General features: G+C 43.7%; 1 protein-coding gene across 9 annotated transcripts in view; it reads right to left on the reverse strand.

Annotated features, from left to right (window-relative positions):
* The window catches only part of Col22a1 (collagen type XXII alpha 1 chain), a 237471-nt gene that overhangs the window by 102487 nt on the left and 111481 nt on the right, over positions 1-23503 (reverse strand). For all 9 annotated transcript variants that reach the window (XR_010053430.1, XM_063264443.1, XM_039080218.2 and 6 more), the window contains 8 exons: positions 17387-17440; positions 16722-16775; positions 15310-15363; positions 12775-12828; positions 9976-10020; positions 9403-9465; positions 8927-8980; positions 2509-2550 (listed from right to left, as the gene is read on the reverse strand). Coding sequence is in view for 8 of the 9 variants with exons in the window: in XM_063264443.1 (XP_063120513.1) it covers positions 2509-2550; positions 8927-8980; positions 9403-9465; positions 9976-10020; positions 12775-12828; positions 15310-15363; positions 16722-16775; positions 17387-17440 (420 nt within the window). In the remaining variant the exon portion in view is untranslated. The remainder of the gene's footprint in view (positions 1-2508; positions 2551-8926; positions 8981-9402; positions 9466-9975; positions 10021-12774; positions 12829-15309; positions 15364-16721; positions 16776-17386; positions 17441-23503) is intronic.

Here is a 23503-nt window from a genome sequence, read left to right on the forward strand (position 1 = left end):
TATTATTCCTTGAGCCGGGTGCTTCCCTCTTCAGGAGTCCTCTGTTTGTCTCCATAGATTCCCTTTCCTCCTCTAGTAGCCACATAAAAATTAGGGCTGAGTCCCGTTGATATGCACATCAACTGTACTGGATGTTCCTGGATAGCATGTGCGGGGGGGGGGGGCATCTCGGATTGGAGTGTATTCCTATCCTTGGAGCTTGTTGGGTTCTACTCATCTTCGTGTCTGGGTCTCTGCCAGCACCATGCTGTTTTTGTTACTACAGCTCTGTAATATAGTCTGACATCTGGAGTGCTGATCCCCTCCAGCACTGTCCGTCTTATTTGGGTCTTTTTTGTATCCATGTGACTTTTGGGGTTTCTACTTTATTTCCGTGAAGAATAACACGGGAATTTTTATAGGGAGTGCATTGAGTCTGTTGAATGGTAGATGAGGCAATATTAATTCTCAGTCCATGAGCACGGGAGGTCTTTCTATGTCTTCTTCTATCCCTCTCTTCAAAGATCTATTATTTAGTTGTAGAGATCCTTCACCTCTGGGATATTTTATGCAAAATACATTATCTACAAATAGTTATAATTTGACTTTCTTTTTTTTACATTTGTACACCTTCAATTTCCTTCCCCACGGAGAGTCTAAGTTCTCTGTGAGGTTAAAGGCTGCCAGTGGTTGGTCCAGAGCATTAAGCTCAATGGACAAAATGAGCAGGCAGGGAAACATGTTCATTCACACGAAATGGAAAATGTTGGCTCTTCTCTTTCCCTTCCAATCCAGACTCCTCCCAGTTAGAGCGCCGTCTCTGGTCAGCCCATTAGAGCCCATGTTAGTGTTTACACAGAGCTCAGAAAATATGGAAATGCACAATGCATTTTGTGCAGAAAGTTTATTAAGAGTAAACCTGACTACATCGTTGCCAATTAATCACATGCATCAAGAGATGATGACAGGAAGTGATCTACCTCTGCCCTGTTGTGTGGATGAGGAAACCAAAGGACAGAGACAGAAACCCCTGAAAACATCTGAGTAATAAAGCCCTGTAGGGTCAGGACCTAACCCCCACAGAAGACGGAAAACTTTGTTCTCAATGATTCACAAATTACCTTTCTCCTTAGTGTCGTCTATTTAGTGTGTTCATTGATAAAATTCCAAGACTCTAAAACGTGTGTGTATGTGTATGCATATGTATGTGTGCATGAGTGTATTTATGTACATGTGTGTATGTGTGCATGTATATATGTGTATTATATGTGTATGTAGGGGTGGATACATGTATGTATGTGAGCATATGCATGCCTATGTGTCTGTGAATGTTTATGTGTGTGTGTTGTATAAAATTGGATTTTGTTATATAGATATTCCAGAATTTACTTAATCCTATGATATAATCATGGAAAGAGTTCATAATTTTTCATCATTGTAAGCAACACTACAATGTACACCCTTATATATAGTTTTTAGATAAATATAACCATCCTCATAGGAGAGAATATATTCTAAAGAAAGACACTGGCATCCTCTTTAACAGACTACTGAAACAAACCCCCAAGGAAATTTTAGTTGCCCCAGGAAACTGGTGTTGGTAAAAGGAAAAGGGTAAAACCTGGGACCATCCAGAGAGGGAATTTATCTACAGTTCCATTAGAACTCGCAAACAGATCTATATTCAATGTCTCTGTCAACTGTCCAAACAGAATCACAAAATGCAGAAGGAATATTGAAATAAAAAATAATTCTAAAACTGGATCCATTGTGGAATTATTTGGGAATAAGATAGCTGATAAGAAATGAGGCCATTTTATATTTATTATTATAAATAAAGATCCAAGACAGAAGATACATCTATGTTAAACATGATATAAGATTCTGATTTGTGATCATGGAAAAAGTAGAATACTGTCAACACAGCACCATGCTATCTTGGGCTATCTTTCCTTCCTTCACAGTCAATTATCGTTCACATCCTTAACTTGTCTAACACTCAACCCACAATTAGGCAAAAATCTATTGGAACACAATCATAGGCCACAACTGAAAAACCAAGAGTGTCATCAGATAGTCTTGAAAATCCCCAAACACTGAGGATGCCTGCGGAAGGTGGGAGAGGAGTCAGAGGCTTGGGGTATGGTACTAAAGTCCCACCCTGAACGAATAGCTTGTCTCCAGATTCTCATCTCAGCGCCCCTTTAAGTAATAGGTGGAGGTGCACTCTCAGTGTCTATGGTGCATTCTGACAAATTACAATTGTGCCTTTGTTGAATAAAGTGAATAAATTAAGTATAGGGCTTCTCATCACTAGAAGGACTAAGAGTGGGTCTATCTAATGAACTTAATGAAAGCATATTAATAACTGGTATGAGAGAGAGAGAGAGAGAGAGAGAGAGAGAGAGAGAGAGAGTGTGTGTGTGTGTGTGTGTGTGTGTGTGTGTGTGTGTGTGTGTGTGTGTTGTGTGAATCCCATTGCCTTAGGAATTCAGAGAAGGAGATAAGATTAGAATCAGAGTAACTTACACTTCCAGGTAAGCCAGGAGGGCCTGCTGGACCAACCTCACCCTAGAAGAAATGGAAAAAAATATGATCTTAATCAGGTCAATTCTGCTGATGGGAGAAAAGGTCTATAACAAAATTTTCCCCTCAGAAAAGTAGTCCACCCTCCCAGCACATACTTTGATAGGTCTCTCTCTCTCTCTCTCTCTCTCTCTCTCTCTCTCTCTCTCTCTCTCTCTCTCCTCTCTCTCCTCTCTCTCTCTCTCTCTCTCTCTCTCTCTCTCTCTCTCTCTCTCTCATACAGTTTCTCAGATGTGTATTTTTTTAAATTTCTAGACTGGTGTTTATCTGCAGGTTATTATTTAAGTACCATGTACCGTTCCAGCATTTTGTAATAACAAACAGGATATTGAAGTTGTTTGCACTGCTGCCATCAAAGGCAGTTACAGCAGATGTTCCCACCTTTAGCTTCATGGCCATACCGAAGTCTAGTTCCCTTCAAGAGGACCCCAGAGCTGAGCTACCCCCCTTACAAGAGGCAAACTGCTCTCTCTCATATACCCACATATACCAGGATTGTTCTAATGTGCAGCACAGGGCTGATTCAGCTGAACTGGAAACCAGATTCTACCATATCATAAGCACTAAAATGGTAGCGTTCCTTTTGGCTTGCTTCTTCTGTTATACATCACATTCTAAGTTATGTATCTTGTGTGTATGAACTGATTTATCTCTATAGATAGGTCCACACAATATTTTTGTATTTTATATACAAGATTATAGCTTTCATAATAACATTTTATATATTTATATAATATACGATGTACTTAGTTCCTACACCCCACACCGCTGATAGTCCCCTTATTCATCCAAATTCCCCATCTTTATTTTAATGTCATATATACATTCATGTCCTCATATGTGTGCCATACACATAAACATTTTTAAAGAAAAATCTAGATGCCAACACGAGAGGAAGCATGTTGTATATGCCTTCCTAAGTCTGACTTATTATTGTTGACATGATTCCCTGTGTTTCAACAATAGAGACAGTGAGACACAAAAACCTCAGTCCAGATGTACAAACATATACAGTCAGACAGACAGAGAGATAGACAGGCATCTGGATTCCCACTCAGAATCCAGCTTTTTGCTTGATCTGACACGGCAGACATTCCAGAAGAAGCACCATCAGAGTCATGGTATGACTGACTTACTCTGCCTCCTTCCTGACAGGCAGGTCTCATGCTCTAGTGCTCTAGACACCATCATACCTACCCCATCTCCTTGCTATTATTAACAAGCCAAGGGATCAAAACCCAGTTCTTCCTAGTAGGGGTGTGGACAAACAAAAAAGGTACAAAACAAAAAGAGGCAGGGAGAGGTGTCTAAAGCGGAGGGCACAGGATACCTTGCCAAAGGTCTCCTTGCCTGTTCTCAGGGCTGTGCAGGAAGAATGGCTACTGTTAGGTAGGTGGTGGAAGAGAGACTCTCCAAGTTTGAGTAAGAGGCTTAACTTTAGAAAGCAATGGGTTTGGAATTGATAGGCCTGGATCCAAATCCTGGTTCTTTGTGGGTTTTCAGCTCTCAGTTGTCCTCAACAAGCAAGAAGAAATACCATCCCTGATTTCAGGTGCTAGCTATAGGGCAAACAGTGGAGGGCAAGGCTGAGGCAAAGACTTGCCAAGCCCAGTCAGAGGAGAGCAGTGTTGCTTTAGTGTCTTGTTCTGGCTTTATTAGAAGAATCTTTAGAAGCCTACTGATGATTCTGACAAAGCAATTACAGTCTTGTGGTCTCCCTAAGCCTCTGCATTCTGAAAAGGATTGTCTCTAATAGAAATTGCATTTCTCAGAGTCCAAGTTTGAACAGAAGTTCCTGGAAAGAAGCATCAAGCACCTTTTCTGGAACTTTCCACAGCAGATTAGTGAATTATTACTAAAAGACTGTAGAGGTTGGTGTGTTGTGGGAGCCAATCCTCTCTCACCTGGGTATTAATATATCAGTAGCTTCCACTACCCCCAAAGCTAATAGTGTTATCACAGAGCATGTGTGGCCTATAACAGAGGTTTCCACTGCTTTGCTGTAACCCACCTATTATAGTGTTTCTATCTGATGCTTCCACTATTTGAAACACATCTTGGTTTATTGCCTCCTTTATTCTGCTTTTGTTAAACACCTGTGAAATCACTACCTCATGGGAAACACAGTATTTGAGGTGATCTAAATCTGTGTTCCTAGGTCATAGTTGCTCATGTTTCACTCCAGAATAAATCATCTCTTTTTTTTTTCTCTTTCTTTGTTGGGTCTTTGTGTGGTTTAGGTATAAGAGTAATTGTGGCTTCATAGAAGGAATTCGGGAGGGATCCATCTGTTTCAATTTTGTGAAATAGTTTGGATAATATTGGTATGAGGTCTTCTATGAAGGTTTGATAGAATTCTGCACTAAACCCGTCTGGACCTGGGCTCTTTTTGGTTGGGAGACCTTTAATGACTGCTTCTATTTCCTTAGGAGTTATGGGGTTGTTTAAATGGTGTATCTGTTCCTGACTTAACTTCGGTACCTGGTATCTGTCTAGGAAATTGTCCATTTCCTGTAGATTTTCAAGTTTTGTTGAACATAGGCTTTTATAGTAAGATCTGATGATTTTTTGAATTTCATCTGAATCTGTAGTTATGTCTCCCTTTTCATTTCTGATTTTGTTAATTTGGATACACTCTCTGGGTCCTCTCGTTAGTCTGGCTAAGGGTTTATCTATCTTGTTGATTTTCTCCAAGAACCAACTTTTGGTTCTGTTGATTCTTTCTATGGTCCTTTTCGTTTCTACTTGGTTGATTTCAGCTCTGAGTTTGATTATTTCCTGCCTTCTACTTCTCCTGGGTGTATTTGCTTCTTTTTGCTCTAGAGCTTTTAGGTGTGCTGTCAAGCTGCTGACATATGCTCTTTCCTATTTCTTTCTGCAGGCACTCAGTGCTATGAGTTTTTCTCTTAGCACAGCTTTCATTGTGTCCCATAAGTTTGGGTATGTTGTACCTTCATTTTCATTAAATTCTAAAATGTTTTTAATTTCTTTCTTTATTTCTTCCTTGACTAGGTTATCATTGAGTAGAGCACTGTTCAATTTCCACGTATATGTGGGCATTCTTCCCTTATTGTTATTGAAGACCAGTTTTAGGCCGTGGTGGTCTGATAACACGCATGGGATTATTTCTATCTTTCTGTACCTGTTGAGGCCCGTTTTTGACCAACTATATGGTCAATTTTGGAGAAAGTACCATGAGGAGCTGAGAAGAAGGTATATTCTTTTGCTTTAGGATAGAATGTTCTATAAATATCCGTTAAGTCCATTTGGCTCATGACTTCTCTTAGTCTGTCTACGTCTCTGTTTAATTTCTGTTTCCATGGTCTGTCCATTGATGAGCGTGGGGTGTTGAAATCTCCCACTATTATTGTGTGAGGTGCAATTTGTGTTTTGAGCTTTAGTAAGGTTTCTTTTACGTATGTAGGTGCCCTAGTATTTGGGGCATAGATATTTAGGATTGAGAGTTCATCTTGGTGGATTTTTCCTTTGATGAATATGAAGTGTCCTTCCTTATCTTTTTTGATGACTTTTAATTGAAAATTGATTTTATTTGATATTAGAATGGCTACTCCAGCTTGCTTCTTCTGACCATTTGCTTAGAAAGTTGTTTTCCAGCCTTTAACTCTGAGGTAGTGTCTGTCTTTGTCTCTGAGGTGTGTTTCCTGTAGGCAGCAGAATGCAGGGTCCTCGTTGCGTATCCAGTTTGTTAATCTATGTCTTTTTATTGGGGAGTTGAGGCCATTGATGTTGAGAGATATTAAGGAATAGTGATTATTGCTTCCTGTTATATTCATATTTGGATGTGAGGTTATGTATGTGTGCTTTTCTTCTCTTTGTTTTGTTGCCAAGATGATTAGTTTCTTGCTTCTTCTAGGGTATAGCTTGCCTCCTTATGTTGGGCTTTACCATTTATTATCCTTTGTAGTGCTGGATTTGTAGAAAGATATTGTGTAAATTTGGTTTTGTCATGGAATATCTTGGTTTCTCCATCTATGTTAATTTAGAGTTTTGCAGGATACAGTAACCTGGGCTGGCATTTGTGTTCTCTTAGGGTCTGTATGACATCTGTCCAGGATCTTCTGGCCTTCATAGTTTCTGGCGAGAAGTCTGGTGTGATTCTGATAGGTCTGCCTTTATATGTTACTTGACCTTTTTCCCTTACTGCTTTTAATATTCTTTCTTTATTTTGTGCATTTGGTGTTTTGACTATTATGTGACGGGAGGTGTTTCTTTTCTGGTCCAATCTATTTGGAGTTCTGTAGGCTTCTTGTATGCCTATGGGTATCGCTTTTTTTAGGTTAGGGAAGTTTTCTTCTATGATTTTGTTAAAGATATTTACTGGTCCTTTGAGCTGGGAGTCTTCACTCTCTTCTATACCTATTATCCTTAGGTTTGATCTTCTCATTGAGTCCTGGATTTCCTGTATGTTTTGGACCAGTAGCTTTATCTGCTTTACATTATCTTTGACAGTTGAGTCAATGATTTCTATGGAATCTTCTGCTCCTGAGATTCTCTCTTCCATCTCTTGTATTCTGTTGGTGAAGCTTGTATCTACAGCTCCTTGTCTCTTCTTTTGGTTTTCTATATCCAGGGTTGTTTCCATGTGTTCTTTCTTGATTGCTTCTATTTCCATTTTTAATTCCTTCAACTGTTTGATTGTGTTTTCCTGGAATTCTTTTAGGGATTTTTGTGATTCCTCTCTGTAGGCTTCTACTTGTTTATTAATGTTTTCCTGTGTTTCTCTAAGGGAGTTCTTCACGTCTTTCTTGAAGTCCTCCAGCATCATGATCAAATATGATTTTGAAACTAGATCTTGCTTTTCTGGTGTGTTTGGATATTCCATGTTTATTTTGGTGGGAGAATTGGGCTCCGATGATGCCATGTAGTCTTGGTTTCTTTCTGTTGCTTGGGTTCCTGCGCTTGCCTCTCGCCATCAGATTATCTCTAGTGTTACTTTGTTCTGCTATTTCTGACAGTGGCTAGACTGTCCTATAAGCCTGTGTGTCAGGAGTGCTGTAGACCTGTTTTCCTGTTTTCTTTCAGCCAGTTATGGGGACAGAGTGTTCTGCTTTCGGGCGTGTAGTTTTTCCTCTCTACAGGTCTTCAGCTGTTCCTGTGGGCCTGTGTCTTGAGTTCACCAGGCAGGTCACTTGCAGCAGAAAAGTTGGTCTTACCTGTGGTCCCGAGGCTCAAGTTTGCTCGCGGGGTGCTGCCCACGAGCTCTCTGCGGCGACAGCAACCAGGAAGATCTGCGTCGCCCTTTCCGGGAGCTTCCGTGCACTAGGGTTCCAGATGGCGTTTGGTGTTTTCCTCTGGCGTCTGAGATGTGTGTGCAGAGTGCAGTCTCTTCTGGTTTCCCAGGCTTATCTGCCTCTCTGAAGGTTTAGCTCTCCCTCCCACGGGATTTGGGTGCAGAGAACTGTTTATCCGGTCTGTTTCCTTCAGGTTCCGGCGGTGTCTCAGGCGTAGGGGTCCTGCCGCTCCTGGGCCCTCCCCTACGGGAACCCAGAGGCCTTATACAGTTTCCTCTTGGGCCAGGGATGTGGGCAGTGGTGGGCAGTGTTGGTGGTCTCCTCCGCTCTGCAGCCTCGGGAGTGCCCACCTGGCCAGGCGGTGAGGTCTCTCTCCCACGGGGTTTGGGAGCAGAGAGCTGCTGCAGGCCGGGATCCTCGGGTGTCATAAATCATCTCTTATTCCATTAAAATGAGAACTATTTCTTTCAGCATTAAGAAACCAGCAGGCCAGGAGAGCCTTACCCAGGACCATGTTACCAGTGTGGCTGGAGTCAAGGAATGGGAAAGGCAGAAGGTGTGCTGAGAACCAGAATGTATAAAGTGCAATGTCAGAGCAGATGCCTTTCAGGAGGAAGGGGCCTCTGAGCCTTTGAGCATCCCTGGAGCCAAGGAATCAGTACTGTGTGTCAACATTCTGTGAGTCTAGTGTGCAGAAGCTGATCAGATATCAGCAGACTTGGAGGCTAACGAGGATGAATCCCCTTCACTCATAACCAGCAGCTTATGAAACTAGGATCCAAATTTGCAGGACTTTGTGAACTGGTCAGAGCTCTGGGTCTTATCCTGGCAGATGGAGAAGAAATGACATTCTAAACTACCTCAGAGAGGATAAGATTTCTATCTAGCCAGAGGCTTTCTGGAAGAAAACAGACACGTCAGTGTTGACAGACACTTAAGATGGAGTCACAATGCTTCTCTGTGGTAGGATTACTCAGAAACACGATTTGGAGCAGTACAAATGCATTCTGTAAAACTCTCCCTCTTTCTCCCTTTCCCTCCCTCCCTCCCACTCCTCTGGAAAGCAGCTAGGAAATTTGGTGATAAGGTTGAGAGCAGACAGCTGTTACCTTTTCTCCTTGGGCACCTTTCAGACCCGGAAGTCCCAGTTCACCTTTTTCTCCCTAAAGTAAAGGGTGCATAAAAAGCATTAGAACCTCTGCCCATCTGAGTAAGGGCACTTTGGCCTTGGATGTCAGGAATGACCATCACACCTGTGCTCTGTTCCTCTTCACTGCCCTTACCTCCTCTGCAGGATAGCCACAGTGAAACCCAAGTCCAAGGAGGCTCTGGGAGCAGCTGACTCCTGACTGTGGTGCCTCACGTTTCCTCTGAACATGCCAGCTCTTCTGAGAGGTGTCTCTCAGTTAAGGTCCTTTCATGCCAAGATACTCTGATCTGGTATTTCTTACCCCTCAACATTAGGAGTAACTCTATTCTCATAGTCAAAGTCATTGCCTCATTTCAAGTGAGAAAGACTCCAGAAGATGCTCTTTCCTTGGGCATAAGCACGGTGACTCTGGTAGCAAGAGGCAGTCCCACTTACCTGGTTTCCTTTCTCTCCACGTACTCCTGGGAAGCCTGGAGCACCAGGAAGGCCAACTTCTCCCTATGAGAACAAAACCAGTAGGTACTGGTGGAAGGCTTTCCCTATGAGAGAGGTCCTAGGTCACATGTTTTTTGTCCTCTCATATATTTCAAGCTTCATCACATGGGTAGTAGTACCCTATGCTCCTTCCTGTTTAGGCCATTTCCTCTTTCAGTGACCCTTATCCTGCCTCTCTACATACCTAACTTCCCCACCCTTTTAGGACTCAGCTACAGGGCCAGCCCTTTAGCATCTTTCCTCACATTCATAACCCCTCTTTAGGATGGCGTGCCTCCATCACTACACTTTTAAACTGTTCCTATGCCCAATTTCTTTTGGTTCCTCAATGGGCTCAGCACAACTACTGATGACTAAGACATGCTTAAAACTATCAAACAAACAAAGGCATGAACTAAATGTAATGAACTTTCAAAAGGCATGATTCTTTGTACTGTTTATCTAGGACATGATGTATAATGATAATTCATTAATTAAAGAATTAAACCATAAATAAAATATGAGCACACTAACCTTCTCACCAGGATGACCTGCAAGGCCCTGCTCCCCAACTTCACCCTGTAGACAGAGTAAACAAAGTTCTGCCATCTTCTATGTACACCTTCAAACATGGCTGTCACTCCACGGTTGGGCCCACACATCCACAGTACCTGCCAACCTTTGCTCTCTAAAAATGAGACATTGGGTCCCAAGACTCTGAATCCCAAACCCAAAGTGTTCTTTATTTCTACAGATAGGAATTCTACACTCTCTCGCAATGTCTTCTACTTCCCTGAAGATTCGTGCATGTTGCATCCGCTCTCTGTGAACCTGAACATCTGCATTTTAAAACAACGAGGAGCCCAACCTGGAACTTTTAGATGCATCCCAAATCCAGCTCTCAGGAATCTCCAAACCCTACTCTGGGCTCAGCAAAGGAGGAGGAACTGGTACAGAATGTGTCCCTGCGGCTCAGGCTTTCTGGTTATTGCTCCTTCTTTTCATAAAATCAGGCAGTCCCCTAGGCTTAGAAGCAGGGAAGAGTTTACTTTCTCCTTCTCCCTAATGTTGCAGTGGGAGAGCATATGTTCCCAGGCTTCTAGTAGAAAGCATGCCCTAGAGAGGTTCACACCATTTCTTTTCCCTGATCAATTTTTTTCTCATCTATAAAGTTTCTGCTGTGGTCTTAATGCTTCCTCAAAAAAATTATGTTAAGACATAATCTTCAAAGAGTTACCATGGGGTGGGGCCTTTGGGAAGTAGTCAGGTGTGGGGGTAGATTCATCCTGAATGGGATCAGTGCCTTTACTGAAAAAAGCTTGTTAGAGCCCACTGGTCTTGCCTGTCATGAAGGTTGCTCTCCTGGAAAGTGTTCATCTTATCCTCTACCTCTGGTGCAACCATAGCATCTAAGGATGGATAGATCTCCTACAAAGCAGAAAGCATCTTGCAGCCTCCAAATCGACCACCACATGCACCTTAAACTTTGCAGCCCCCAGAAGTGGGAGCAATAAATTTCTGTTGTTTCTAAATCACTGAGCCTGAAGAATTTTGTCACGGCAAACCAAAGAACACATTTCTCCAACTCTGTGCCATCAAACTGACATGGGAGACCAGATCAGAAGAACCCCATTCCAAAGCTATCAGCTGCTGTATCACCCGGTCCTTGCTGGAACAGGTGCATGACAGGTTAATTTCTAACTCTGTCTGAAAAAAAAATCACTAATTCCTTGAGAGGAAATATATGTTTAATATCTGGCACACTATTTAGTAAAACCTTTGGTATAGATATCCATAAGAAGTATGGCTTTCATGAATGAAAGACTGGGTATGGATTTTTCCCATAGCTGTGCCAATTCAACTTGTTGTGAAGGCCAGTGGCAGCATGGATTATCAGAAAGGAAAGCAAGGAAGAAAGGAAGGAAAATTAGTAGTGGAGATGAAGAGACTAAACGTATGTTTAGTGTACACATCCATCTTAGCCTATAGCTCTGGTTCCATGAAATGATCCAACACATGGAGTTAGTACACTCTAGAATTCCCTATGAATCCTACAGTACATAGGTTTACAGCACATCGCATAAGAACTTCTCTAAGCAGAGCTTTGCAAATTGTTCACCACTGAAGTTTTCTCCTGAAATCAGTTGGCATGGACTCCTCTGTTGTGTGAACTCTTTCCTAGGTACTGAGGAAGAATAAGCAATTGAGTATGGCTGGAAACTCTGAAGGCTACTGAAGCATGAACGCTGTCCATCCAATGAGGTGATGAGGTGACCTGATAGGCCTTCCACTACCCTATTAATATCCCTGTTAATATCAGCTATTTCAGTTCAGTCCATCCTGTACTCTAATTGGACTGACTTATTAAGTCCCTCCATGATGCAAGTCCTTATGTAGGTTCCATACTGTCCCTTGACTGTGGACGGGAAGGGGGCACTATAGAGCTGAGAGAGCCAGGCACTGTTCTTAAACAACCCACACATGGTGGAGCAGGAGCATAGCAGATGGCAGGTGGAGTGGCAGTTCTCCTGACACAGTCTGTCCCTCAGAGCTAAAAGTTGGCATTATGTAGAACCGCACACCAGGGTCTAGCTCCCTTTCTTCTCTATTGACTATTCTGAGCCCTAGATATACTGGGATTTTGAATTGATGGCTTTGGGAAGCAAGATCCTGCATCTCATTGTTGCCCGTCAGGAAGTCCAGAGTGAGGAACTTGTGAGCATGTAGGGAGAGCCTCTGACACAAGGCACTGGACTGTATACATTCATGACAGTGTCCTGTCAATCACAAGCTGAGTAGCCTGCTTCTACACCCAATGCTCGTGCTGGTCCATTTGCTGAAAGCCCAGTGGGTGATGAATTTTCAGAGTGTTCCAGCAGAATTTCTCCATCACTGCATTTAAGAAGGGATTAGACACCAAAAGTCATGGGAAGAAAAATTAGTGGAAAAAAGACAAAAATTCAGGGAAAAAGTAAGAGGAGAAGGAAATGAGAAATACCTCTATCCCCTTGTTCACTCCTGGGCAGGACAGACTAGTCAGTGGATGTGGTGGTATCTTTTTCCTAGGGCTCCAGCTTTTCTTGGGACCTCCATTATGTAGCCGGTCTCCCTAGCAGGACCACATCATCCCCTAGAATCATTCCCTAGGAGGTGATCTTGGCTATGCTGTGATTAGACTCAGGGTATCATGATGGAGCCCCACGGATCTGCCAACCCTGCTAACTAGCCCTTTCCCAATTATCTTCATGCTTCCTTTAAGATCCCTAGACCGTACACATACAGCCATAAACCCCGTCTGGAGGCATAGATGCAACATGAATGGGAGAGTCATACCCGAGGTCCAGGCATTCCAGGCACACCACTTTCGCCAGGGTCCCCTGGTTCTCCCTGTGGGAAGAAAATGCAGAGTCAACACAAAAGGAACCACACTTGGTTGAATACACCTACTGATGGCTGTAGATGGGTCTGGAACAGGGTCACCTGTGTATAGGTGGTTCTGAATTCTCATCCTCCCACATCCCATATACCCAAGCTCTGTTGCTTAAAGCACGTGATTGAGTACAAAGGGCATCTCTTTCCCTTCTGAGAGATTTGGACTAGGGACAACATGAGGATACCTTTTGATTTGAAAATACTAAGTACTTGGTTAGCTAGAGAGGGGAGTAAATAGCATTTGCATAAATGGCCTTTGTTAGTGTAACCCTAGGACTCTAAACCAACATAAGAAGGAAATACTGCGCCATTCACAATAGTTAAATTATGAAATTGGCCTAGGTGCTTGTCGACAGATGGAATGGAAGCAAGAAAGCATGAATATATGCACACATGTGTGCCAATTTTATTCAGTCATAAAGAAGAATAAATCTATGCCATTTGTTGAAAAAATAGATACAACTTCAGATCATCATATTAGATGAAATAAGTCAGATTAAAAAAGACAAAAAATACATTTTCTGTCATTCATGGATCCTCGATTTTCTACAGACACGTAAAATCAAGGGTGTGTATATGGAATAGTAGTAGATGAAGGGCTGGAAGAAGGGATAGGAATAATTAACAAGAAGAGAGAAAGAAGGAGAGTCGGTCCTAGTCAATGTCCATAGTACACCTGAACAAAAAGGTCTTTCTGAAACCCATCACTCTGCCCAATAAGGATAAACAAATAAAATGACTATAAATGGCTCTATATCCGTGCTCATTCTATATTTTATTATGAAAAAAATTGAGTCCACTTTGAGTGAAAAAAACAATGAATTTCACCAAAAATATTAAGTTTTCTTTCACAGCTGCCCTTCAAGGTCACATCTGACCAGATATACACTTACAATTTAAGAATAAAGTTTATTTGTTTAAACCATCCATTGCTAGAGCTGAAGAGGTGGCTCGGTGGTTTAGAGCATGGCTGCTCTTGCTGAGTATTTCAGTGGGTTCCCAGCTCCCAGAAACCAGGTTTTTTTTTAAGGTTTTTATAATATCTATAATAAATGCAAAGAAATCAACAAACAGAAACTTGGCTGTAGCAAACTGTACATACATTAATATCTCTTTTATACCATAACATTCAATTTTCTTCACATAAAGCTTTCTGTGATTTTACTTATTACATCCAGATTTTCTTTATACCCTTTTTTTAAAAAAAAAAGTGCCTTTCAAATTTACAGCTTGCACCTCTAAAGCAACATTAAAACATCATGCCCCAAAGAAAACAAGGTACAAAGGAAGCTGCCACGTAAGCTCCTAAAAATGGTGAGGAGGTCCTAACCCCTCCAGCAGGTGTGGGTTGGTGGATTGTATGATACTGACATGGTGCGTGGGAAAGGGGCTTTCGGGTTGATCGAGCAGCACCATAGGAAAACTGCCCAGACGGCCCAGTAGGGAGAGCCATTGGCTACGCCAAAGGCCCAGACTTCATGGGTCTAGGGAACCCTATATGTCCCTAATTTCTTTAGTATTAAGGCTCTGAGTGTCAAATGACACTGTACCAATTACATGTTTGTTTGCCTCCAGTTGTTTACTGTCCATGTCCAAAGGCTTTTTTTTTTCCTTCTTTTATACACGGGTTAGGGAGAACGGAAGCTGCCATATGAGGGCCTCTGCCAAGATCACACCTTCTCTGACAGCCTGGGGTTGCTTTGGACCTGCTTCCCCTCTTGCTGCCTGCACGTGTGCTTGCTTCAGAGGGGAGGAGGGCCGTTGGTATATCTGAGCATGGGATGGAACGATCTGGCAAAGTTGTTGGAGAGGGCACAGCTGTAGTCTTCTTCCGATACGGGTACACGGGAGGTGAGTCCAATAAGGAGTAGTAGGAGCAGCTGAATCGGAAGAGCTGCCCTGAGGACCCGGAACAAGAAATCTCGACCTGCCCGTGCTGGCCTGGTTTCAGAAAGGGAGGAATCGGACCTACCTTTTGTGGACCTTGAATCTATTTGAAAGCCTCTTCTGACCTCTAAGGGCAGCCCACACACGGTGCACAAGCATACATGCAGGCTAAGTACCTATTCTCATAAAAATTTAAAGTCTTTAAAATTTTTAAAGATTATCCACTGCCCACTTATTCCCTTGAGGTGTTTAAGGTGGGATTTTGGTTTTGTACTTTCTAGAATCTACCCTTTGACTCTCCCTGTCATATCATTTTTAATGGTTTCCACTGGAGACTCTTTAAAACTGAAATGTCCCATGACACTTTCAGAGCCTCCCTGGGGGGCTTTGGTAGAACTCTGCTACACCTGACCTTGTACATCCAACCATTGCAACCAAGCCTTGGTCCAAAGCCCACGCGATTGACTAATTTTGGAACCCAACAATCAGGAATCGTCTTTGCTTTTCAGTTTCTGATTGTCAAAGCCAAGGCACCCTGGGAATACCTACCTTGGAACCAGGCAAGCCTGGAGGCCCATTCACCCCATCCTTTCCAGGTGGTCCCTGGTCCAAGAGAGGAAAGAAACAAAATGAAAACAAAGTCATGTTTAGGGAAGACTTGTTTCCCATGTACAGAGGAGGTTTGCTGACCATTGTGGCCACAGAAGGAGGAATACCTTGTTTCAGTAAAATCATGATAATGACCAGGAAAGATCAAAGTCCAAAGCCATAGCCGAGGTACAGCCTCATCTTGATAAAACTATAATGGCATTTTAAATTGTTGTCCCCACAGCCCCTCCATGGTGTGGGGACAGTTGTTCATGGTCATTTGAACCCTTCGTTTTCTGTTCTATTTGAGTTAAGAGTTTACATAGCCCAGGAAACTTAGAACTTGCAGCAATTCTCCTGCCTCAGCCTCCCCAGTCCTGGAATTACAAAGTATGCCATCTTGTTCAGACTGATGATCATACTTTCAAATAAATGCACTGCATCCGAAGAGATTAGTGAGTTTAAGATGCTGTATGGCCACCACATACATATTGGTGACAATGCAATTGGTGACTGTGTCTGAGGAACATCTCTTGAGAACTATGCATTAACCAGGTGCTCCCACAGATTTGCATTCATTCAGCTGAGCATGGACTATGCCTTGGCTTGATGGCTCTGATGCTTCTTTCAGGAGCGGCAGAGCTTCAGTTGCGGGTTGGCACCCACCTCTGGTCCTAGCTCCTGAGTCTTTAATCTATGTCCACAGAGGGATCTGTGACCCACATAGAACGGAGAGTTGTTCTGTTCTACAGCAGCCAGAGCCTCCAACCATGCCCTGGCCTTTCTACCTGTAGTCTCCCAAAGGAGCTTGTTGTAAACCCCTGAGTAAAGCAACCCCTGGGGGTTTGGGACATCAGGTCAGAATCTCCTTTCAGGGTGGCAGACTTTTCCCAGGACACACTATTAGTGTGTCTAAGGAGGCTTACACCAATGTGCCAAGGTAACTAAAATGTCTACCTTTAGCTGAATAGCTTTTTTGGGACCTTAAAGCTAGCTGATTCATAGGGCTTAGAAGAAACTAGAAAGCCCTTGAAACGCCAAGGTTTTCTCCATGTATAAGTTACAAACAAGGCCAGAAAATAGAGGCTGGAATTGTGACCCTTGACATCTTAGTGGAGGGACTTCGTGGATGTTTCTTTGCAAACAGTAACAAGGTTGACCAGGGCTGGTAGGAGGCGGTCTCAGGAAACAATAGGAGAAAAGAGAAAACCAGCCTGTACCAGCCTAATGATTTCCTGTAAAGGAAGGGGCTTCAGAAGGCATCATCAGCTTTGGGAGAGAGCCCTGGGGCCAGAGCAAATGTCTGAATACTCCTGACATGGGAAAAAGGAGATCAATAAAGAACAAGCAGCAGAAGTGCTGAAATAACTCACCACATGCCCAGCAGGCCCAGGTTTTCCCGGGAAGCCGAGCTCACCAGGTAAACCCTGAAAGGGAAAGTATAAAACCCGTCAGTCTATTTGAGATTAGAGCTTGTCATGATGCCATCTCTGTCATAGGATCAGGCCTCTGGCTCTAAGGAGAGTACTTCAGGCTGTCTACCACCCTCACAGCCAGCCAGTGTAACACACAGATTTGCCCCAGATCTATGGTTGGTAAGCTCACAGTGTGTCTGTTCTGCAGCTGAGACCATTGTCATGTCCACCTAAGCCTGAATACTTCCTCTGCATACTGCTGGGTCTACCCTGCTCACGACCTGCTATGGGACAGTTTCCTAGATGATCTTTAAAGGATAGAGGGGAGAGTATTAACAAACACTGGCCTTGGTATTGTTTTGTGAGAATAGACTACAAAAAACTATGCATATTTGAATAGCACACTAGCACGATGCACCCCTTACCATGGCAGAAGAAGATACCAAGTGTTATGTTGACCTATCTGTCACTTATAAGTGCTAGACCCAGGAGCCTGAGAATGCAGAAGCTTGGAGGCATCTGCATTCAGAATCTTCCTGTCTCTGGCTTTATTTTGGTCACCAGCATAGAAAGCCATCCCCTGCCCTTGAAAATGCTATGAGAGAAAGTCAAGCCAGTCTTACCGGGGGACCTCCTGGTCCAGGGGGCCCTTGAACACCGGGTGGTCCAGGCGGGCCCTGTAGAGAGAGAGAGAGAGAGAGTGGTTATAAAAGCACACAGAGATGCTACTTGGTATGTTACAAACCAGTGTTCGAGAAAGGTGTAGATGGAGTGGCAGTATGGGAAGATGTCAGCCTCACCTGCCTCACCTAATTTCACATGGAAAGGAAGAGAAAGGATAAAGTGAAAAAAATGTGAAGTAAAAGTTGGAAATTACTAATAAAGATCCTATAGTTTGTGGTTTGTTGTTTTGTTTTGTTTTGTTTTGTTTTTGTGTTTTGTGGTTTTTTTATTTTCGGTCACCAGGGCATTATCTTGATTGTTGATTGATGTGGGAAGCCCAGCCCAGTGTGAGCTGTGTCACCTTTGAGCAGGTGAATCTGGGGCTATATATGAAAGATAGCTGAGCAAGCCAGAGAAAAGCAACCCAGGAAGCAGCTCTATGTTCCCCACTTCAGCTCCTGCCTTCAGAGTCTGCCTCGGTGGCTTCACTCAGGGATGGACTATAACATGTGGAGGTCCAATGAACCCTTTCCTCCACAAGTTGTTGTGGGTCAGTGTTTTATCACAGCAACAGGAAGCCAAACTAGAGAGAACCTGCCTTATGACATATCACGCTGTGTGGCTGAATTATTTGAACATTTAAGGAGACCATACACATATGTACATGCATACACAGATGTATACAGCAGTCACTCATTCACAAGGCTCTCTGAGAGCACACTTCATCACCACCAACCACAGTCCAGAGCTGATGCCGGAGTCAGCATCACAGAGCAGACTGTCTCGAACTGCCTATTGATTCCCTAGGTTCATCAAGAACTCTCCCCTGCACACCCCTACTCCACGGGAACCAGTATGGCCAGGAGTTCGGATGTGCATTTTGTGTGTACAGTCTACAGGAGTGTATTTTCTAGCACTGTGTTCAACTCTAATTCCTCATTTCCCATGCTAATGCTGGACAGGGGAAAATACTAAGTAAATCCGGTAGGAAACTGGAGCTCATGTTTCTATGATCATGAGCGTGGGGAGGGGAGAAAGGTACAAAGAGGAACCGGAGTGCTGAGTAGGGAAAGAGCTGTGGACCTGGAAGCCTGGGGCAAGGGGCTTGGAGGAGGCAACTGAACCTTAAAGAGGGCAGAAGTGACCAACAGGCTAAGCACACAACAGCAGGCAGAAACCAGCTGCATACAGGCCAGTAGGATTGAAGGCACTGTGGATTATACAGCAGCCAAAGGCAACATAAGAGGACAGAGCAGGCCTTGAGGTGCCAGTGTGAAGAGCTATGGCTACACCTCAGGAATAACTAGAGGGTCAAAAGAGACATATGTCAGCCATGCGGTTTTAGATTTTTAGATGCCATATGGAGACCATCAAAGACAGAGACATATGCTGGGTCAGGGGCTGGCTGGGGGTCACTATGCAATGACGGAGCTCTGGGAGACAGTGAGGATCATTCTGAGTATTTTTCAGGTTCAAGAAAGTCCTGTCAAGTGGCCTTTCACCTGAGAACACTCAGAAGCTGGCAGCTGAACACCCTGCAGGGGCACCTGTTCTGGGTTTTGGTGGTGGTACATCCTTGGTTTTCGGCCTGGCATTTTGTATTCTTCCAGAAGTATTTACAAATTTTCCCCACCCCACACAACTTCCAGGAGCAATAGAAGGCACTAGAGCATGCACTTGCCCAGGCCTCCTTTTGGATGTGCCCTTCTCCAGATGCCCACTACTCCTCTCTTCTGAGATAGCACCCAGGTTCTTGGATTTCCTCTCGGATCAAGGTCAAGATCATGGTCAAGGTACTTCTTACCTTACCCTCAGATCCACAAGAATCGAACATTTTAGATTCCTCTGCATCTCACAGAGAAACTAATTCAGGCCATGACAAGAAGCCATACTCAGAAAATGCTTAAGTCACCTAAAAGGAACACTTCAAGGGGCCATTTGCATTCAGAGAACAATAATAGCATATGGCCACCAGAGGGCGATAAAAAACAAAGAATGGCACACTGGTCACAATAATGAGTTATCCCATTTACTGACTCCGGGTGGCATGTGTGAGTCAAACGATCATATACAGAATATACAGAGCATTTACAAAGCAGGGCTTTGAGAGGCAGCTGGAGTTTATTTTCTCAGTAGCTCACTTAGACCTGGTGAGTCTTTGGGGCAGCATCCACCCTGTTTGGTATGTTTGCCCTAAGTCTGGGTACCTGGGAAGGCTACAGTGAGCTAGGAAATGCCCTGGGTAAAGACCAACCTCTCTTCCTTGTTGGACAAGAGCTGGAGAAATGTGGCATCAAGGGTGGCTGCCTGCCTTGCCCAATATCCTCAGCACCACACCCACCTGCTGCTCTTGATCAACTCTGTTCACCTCTCTGCATACTGAGGGATCTGCAGAAATCACCGGACCCACTTCCCAGTGAAAGGACATACCAGGCCACCCACTGTCACTCGAGGATCACTCAGGCCCCCACAGTACCCATCAATGGAGTTTAACAGGGGGCCTTTCTACACAGGTAGTACTCAGGCCATGGGGACATTTTCCTTTCTTCTCTCCTTATATATCTGGCTGTGCAGATGGCTCTGGAATGTTTATAGCCTTCTAAAACACTCCTCTCTGAAATTGAGATTCCTGGCCAGTCCACTGCTAGTCTGACCTTATTTACCCTCCCCCTCTTTCTGCAAACACCCCTGATCTGCTGATGGTGGTGGTGCCTGACTAAAAGCAGTCTAAAGTTGATGATCTTCAGTGACTAGCTAGTGAAAAATGAAATGCTTAGGTTTGACAGTGAAGAAAGCTGGCCCAGAGAGTTTAAAGACCTTGCTACAGCTACCCTCTCCACATACAAAGGAAGTATATGCATCCTGAAGGGTCCAGCTGCTTTGGGGTCACCTGAATTGGAGGTTACACATGCAGAGAGCAGAGCTTCCTGTTAAAACTCCTGGGTAGCAGGTTAGGATCAGGTGCCTAAGGTCAGGGACTGGCAATGCTCAGAGGCACAGATGTCTCTAGTACGGGATCATTCCATGCCACCAACCCCATCTGCAGCCACCACCACTCTAGCCCTCTCCCTGCTGCTGTATGCATAATAAAACAGAGAAGAGGCACGGAGTGCATAGGAGACATAGAAGATAGAAACCCGGAAGAACGGCCAGAAATGAACGCTCCATTTTACCAGCTCTACTTGATTTAGACCCCACGCTGATCAAGCGAGGCAGCCCTTTCCACCACAAGCTGCAAATGAGGAAAGGAAATGGGAGTTAAAGCAACTGAGAGGTCAAGCTGGAATAGAGCACAGTGTGCCCCAATCCCAACCTAGAACTCCAGTCTGGCCATCCTGCTACAGATGCCAGCCTCATGCTCTTCTTGTAACGACATTAGGGAGAATCTAGAACATAAAGACATCTTTGATACCTCCGAGTCCAAGCACTCAGCACCCAGTGGTTCTGCTGTACACAGTAAGGAGTTAACAAAGGTTTGGGGCGGGAAGCAGAGAACCACTGGGGATGTCCTCAGGAATTAAACCTGCCCACTGCAACAGTCTCATCATGAAGAAAGTCAAAAGCAACTGTAAATGGCTGTTACAAAGTCAGGAGACTGCTACCAGGAGGTATCACATAGCCTCCAGTATCCATTACAACTTACACAGAGCGTCTTGCAAGTCCAGTTTGGGGGTGGGGGTAATGCAAAGCAGCAGTCAGCCTGCTCCAGGCACCTGCTCTGCTGGCCTCCTCTGTCTTCTAAGGGACTAGTGCTTACAAAGGGCAGCAGATCTGCATAGCAGCTGTCTTGCCTCTGGTTCTTCTTTCTATTGAACCTCCTATTGCCTTTCATTTTTCTATGGATACATAAGTAAAACATGGGTTTTCAGGGGACTAGGGAGCCCCTTATTCTCCCTACTGCCCCTGCCAAAAGAAACCCCTTTAAAAACTACAATGCTCCACAGTCCCTCCCTTTGTCACATATAAAGATTCTAGTGTCTCAAGGATGGACTGGACCTAACAGAAGATGGAGACTGAGAGGCAGGACGCTTCAATATCTGCAGCTTCTCAAGATGCTCCCACCAAGCAACTCATCTTCCCTGGGCCAAGAGATGACCCTGTTGGGATTCATGTGAAAACTTAAGGCCTGAAGCTGAGGATATGGTTCAGTGGTGTAGCAGCTGCCTGACATGTACGATTCCACACCACTGCAAACCAAAAAGACCAAATGTTGGTGGTTTCAGGTGCCCTAGATAACATTCTAGATGACCTCAGTGGATTTCACCTTCAGAACCTTTATCACACCAAACATGGCATGGGAGTTATACATCATTATCTGTGAGAGAGAAAGAAACAGGCAGGCAGGCAGACAGACAGACAGACAGAGAAACAGAGCCAGACAATATATGCATACTCCTAATTTTCTCTTTTAAACATTAATGAAAACATCTAGCCAAATTAATCAAACTATTAACAAGTAACACATTAGCCAATAGATATAAATGTTGACAAAAATGCATGCCTGTTTGTATTATCCTTAATGAAAAGAACAAATTAATTACACTCCATATTAATTAATTAGCCCACTAATTATTAATGAAGCAACATTTAGTCCCTATACAGTGACTAAACAGCTATCTGATGCAATTAGTAGTTACAATGATGATATATAAGTAGCCAATTAATCTAATTATTATTAATAAAGAAATAGCAAATAATTATTTCCACCACAGTAATTGCAACTGTGGTACACTTATGAAGTTGGATAGAATTTGAAGACATGAAAATTGCCTGCATGAATTTAACAGAGCAATCAAGTTAATTCAGTGTGCAGCTGGGACACTTCTGAAGGAAAGGTATTCACAATTTGCATTCCCTGAGGTAAAACTATGATCACCCCCTATCTCAGGGAATATTCTGAGCAGTCCTGGGAGCCCACCCAGGTCTCACACCAACTCTGTCCCTTGGTTGTACATTCTCCCACCCAGGGGTCTGGATTCCTTACCAAGTCACAGGCAACATCACTTTTGCACAAATGTGTGAATGTGGCTGGACCCCACAAAGACCCCTACTTTCCTTATGCTCCTAATGAGAGAAGATTCCTGCATAGGACAGCAGGGGTGGGTGGGTGGCTTTCACTCCTGGGTCCTACTGTTTTCTGAAAAGCCTGGACAAAACTGTCAACCATGGCAAAGCTAAACTGTCTCATTCATTGCAGTTCACGCTGCAACTGATCAGAGGGAGCAAGACACGAAGCATGTGATGTCACAGACATCATACCACCTTCTCCCTAAATCCAAGAGCGAATCCCTAGGCAGTGCGACTGAACGTGGGTTTATGTGAGGTGTCTTTCCATATTGACAATGTTTGCCATTATCATTTCCTAAGAGGCCCTGTGGGGCTGTCGATAACTAAAACACAGATGCGGTGTCACCATAGGTGGTATAAAGTGATCCTGTGCAGGACTGATGTGCAGAACTAACTCAGTGGATAAGTTTTATGCTCCTACCTAGATTTGCTGGAAACATTCTGGATAGAAAACAGAGTTTTACCATTAGTTGAAATTTTAAGATTAACATTTGAAAGGCTCTATACCTGCTCATTCTTTAGGAATGAAAAGACGGACTCCAGTTCTGTATGTAACAAGGACTGGCTCAAGTATGTGTAAATAAAATTAACAAGAAAACAGTACAAGCTCGCACATTGAAAACTGCAATGTAGGACTGAGAGATTGCTCTGTGGTTAAGAGTGCTTGCTGCTCCTCTAAAGGAGCAGAGTTCGGATCCCAGCGCCCACCTTAGACAGCTCACAACCATCTGTAACTGTAACCCAAGGGGTCTGACACCCTCAAGTACATTTACAGCTGAAAACAAATTTGTAGAGCTGAATTAATACTGATTTTTTTCTAATCTTTGAGATAAGGTCACGTTATTCGAGGTAGACTTAAACTCCTGGGCACAACAGATTTTTCTTCCAAAGCAGGTAGGACAGTGGGTGCCCACACTAGAAGGCCTGCTGCTGAACCTTGTACCCTACCCTGCTGCATCTCCTTATCTCATCCCACCTTACCTTATTGCACTCTTTGAGTCAGTGACTCA

The sequence above is a fragment of the Rattus norvegicus genome, chromosome 7 (assembly GCF_036323735.1).
Source record: "Rattus norvegicus strain BN/NHsdMcwi chromosome 7, GRCr8, whole genome shotgun sequence".
NCBI lineage: Eukaryota > Metazoa > Chordata > Mammalia > Rodentia > Muridae > Rattus > Rattus norvegicus.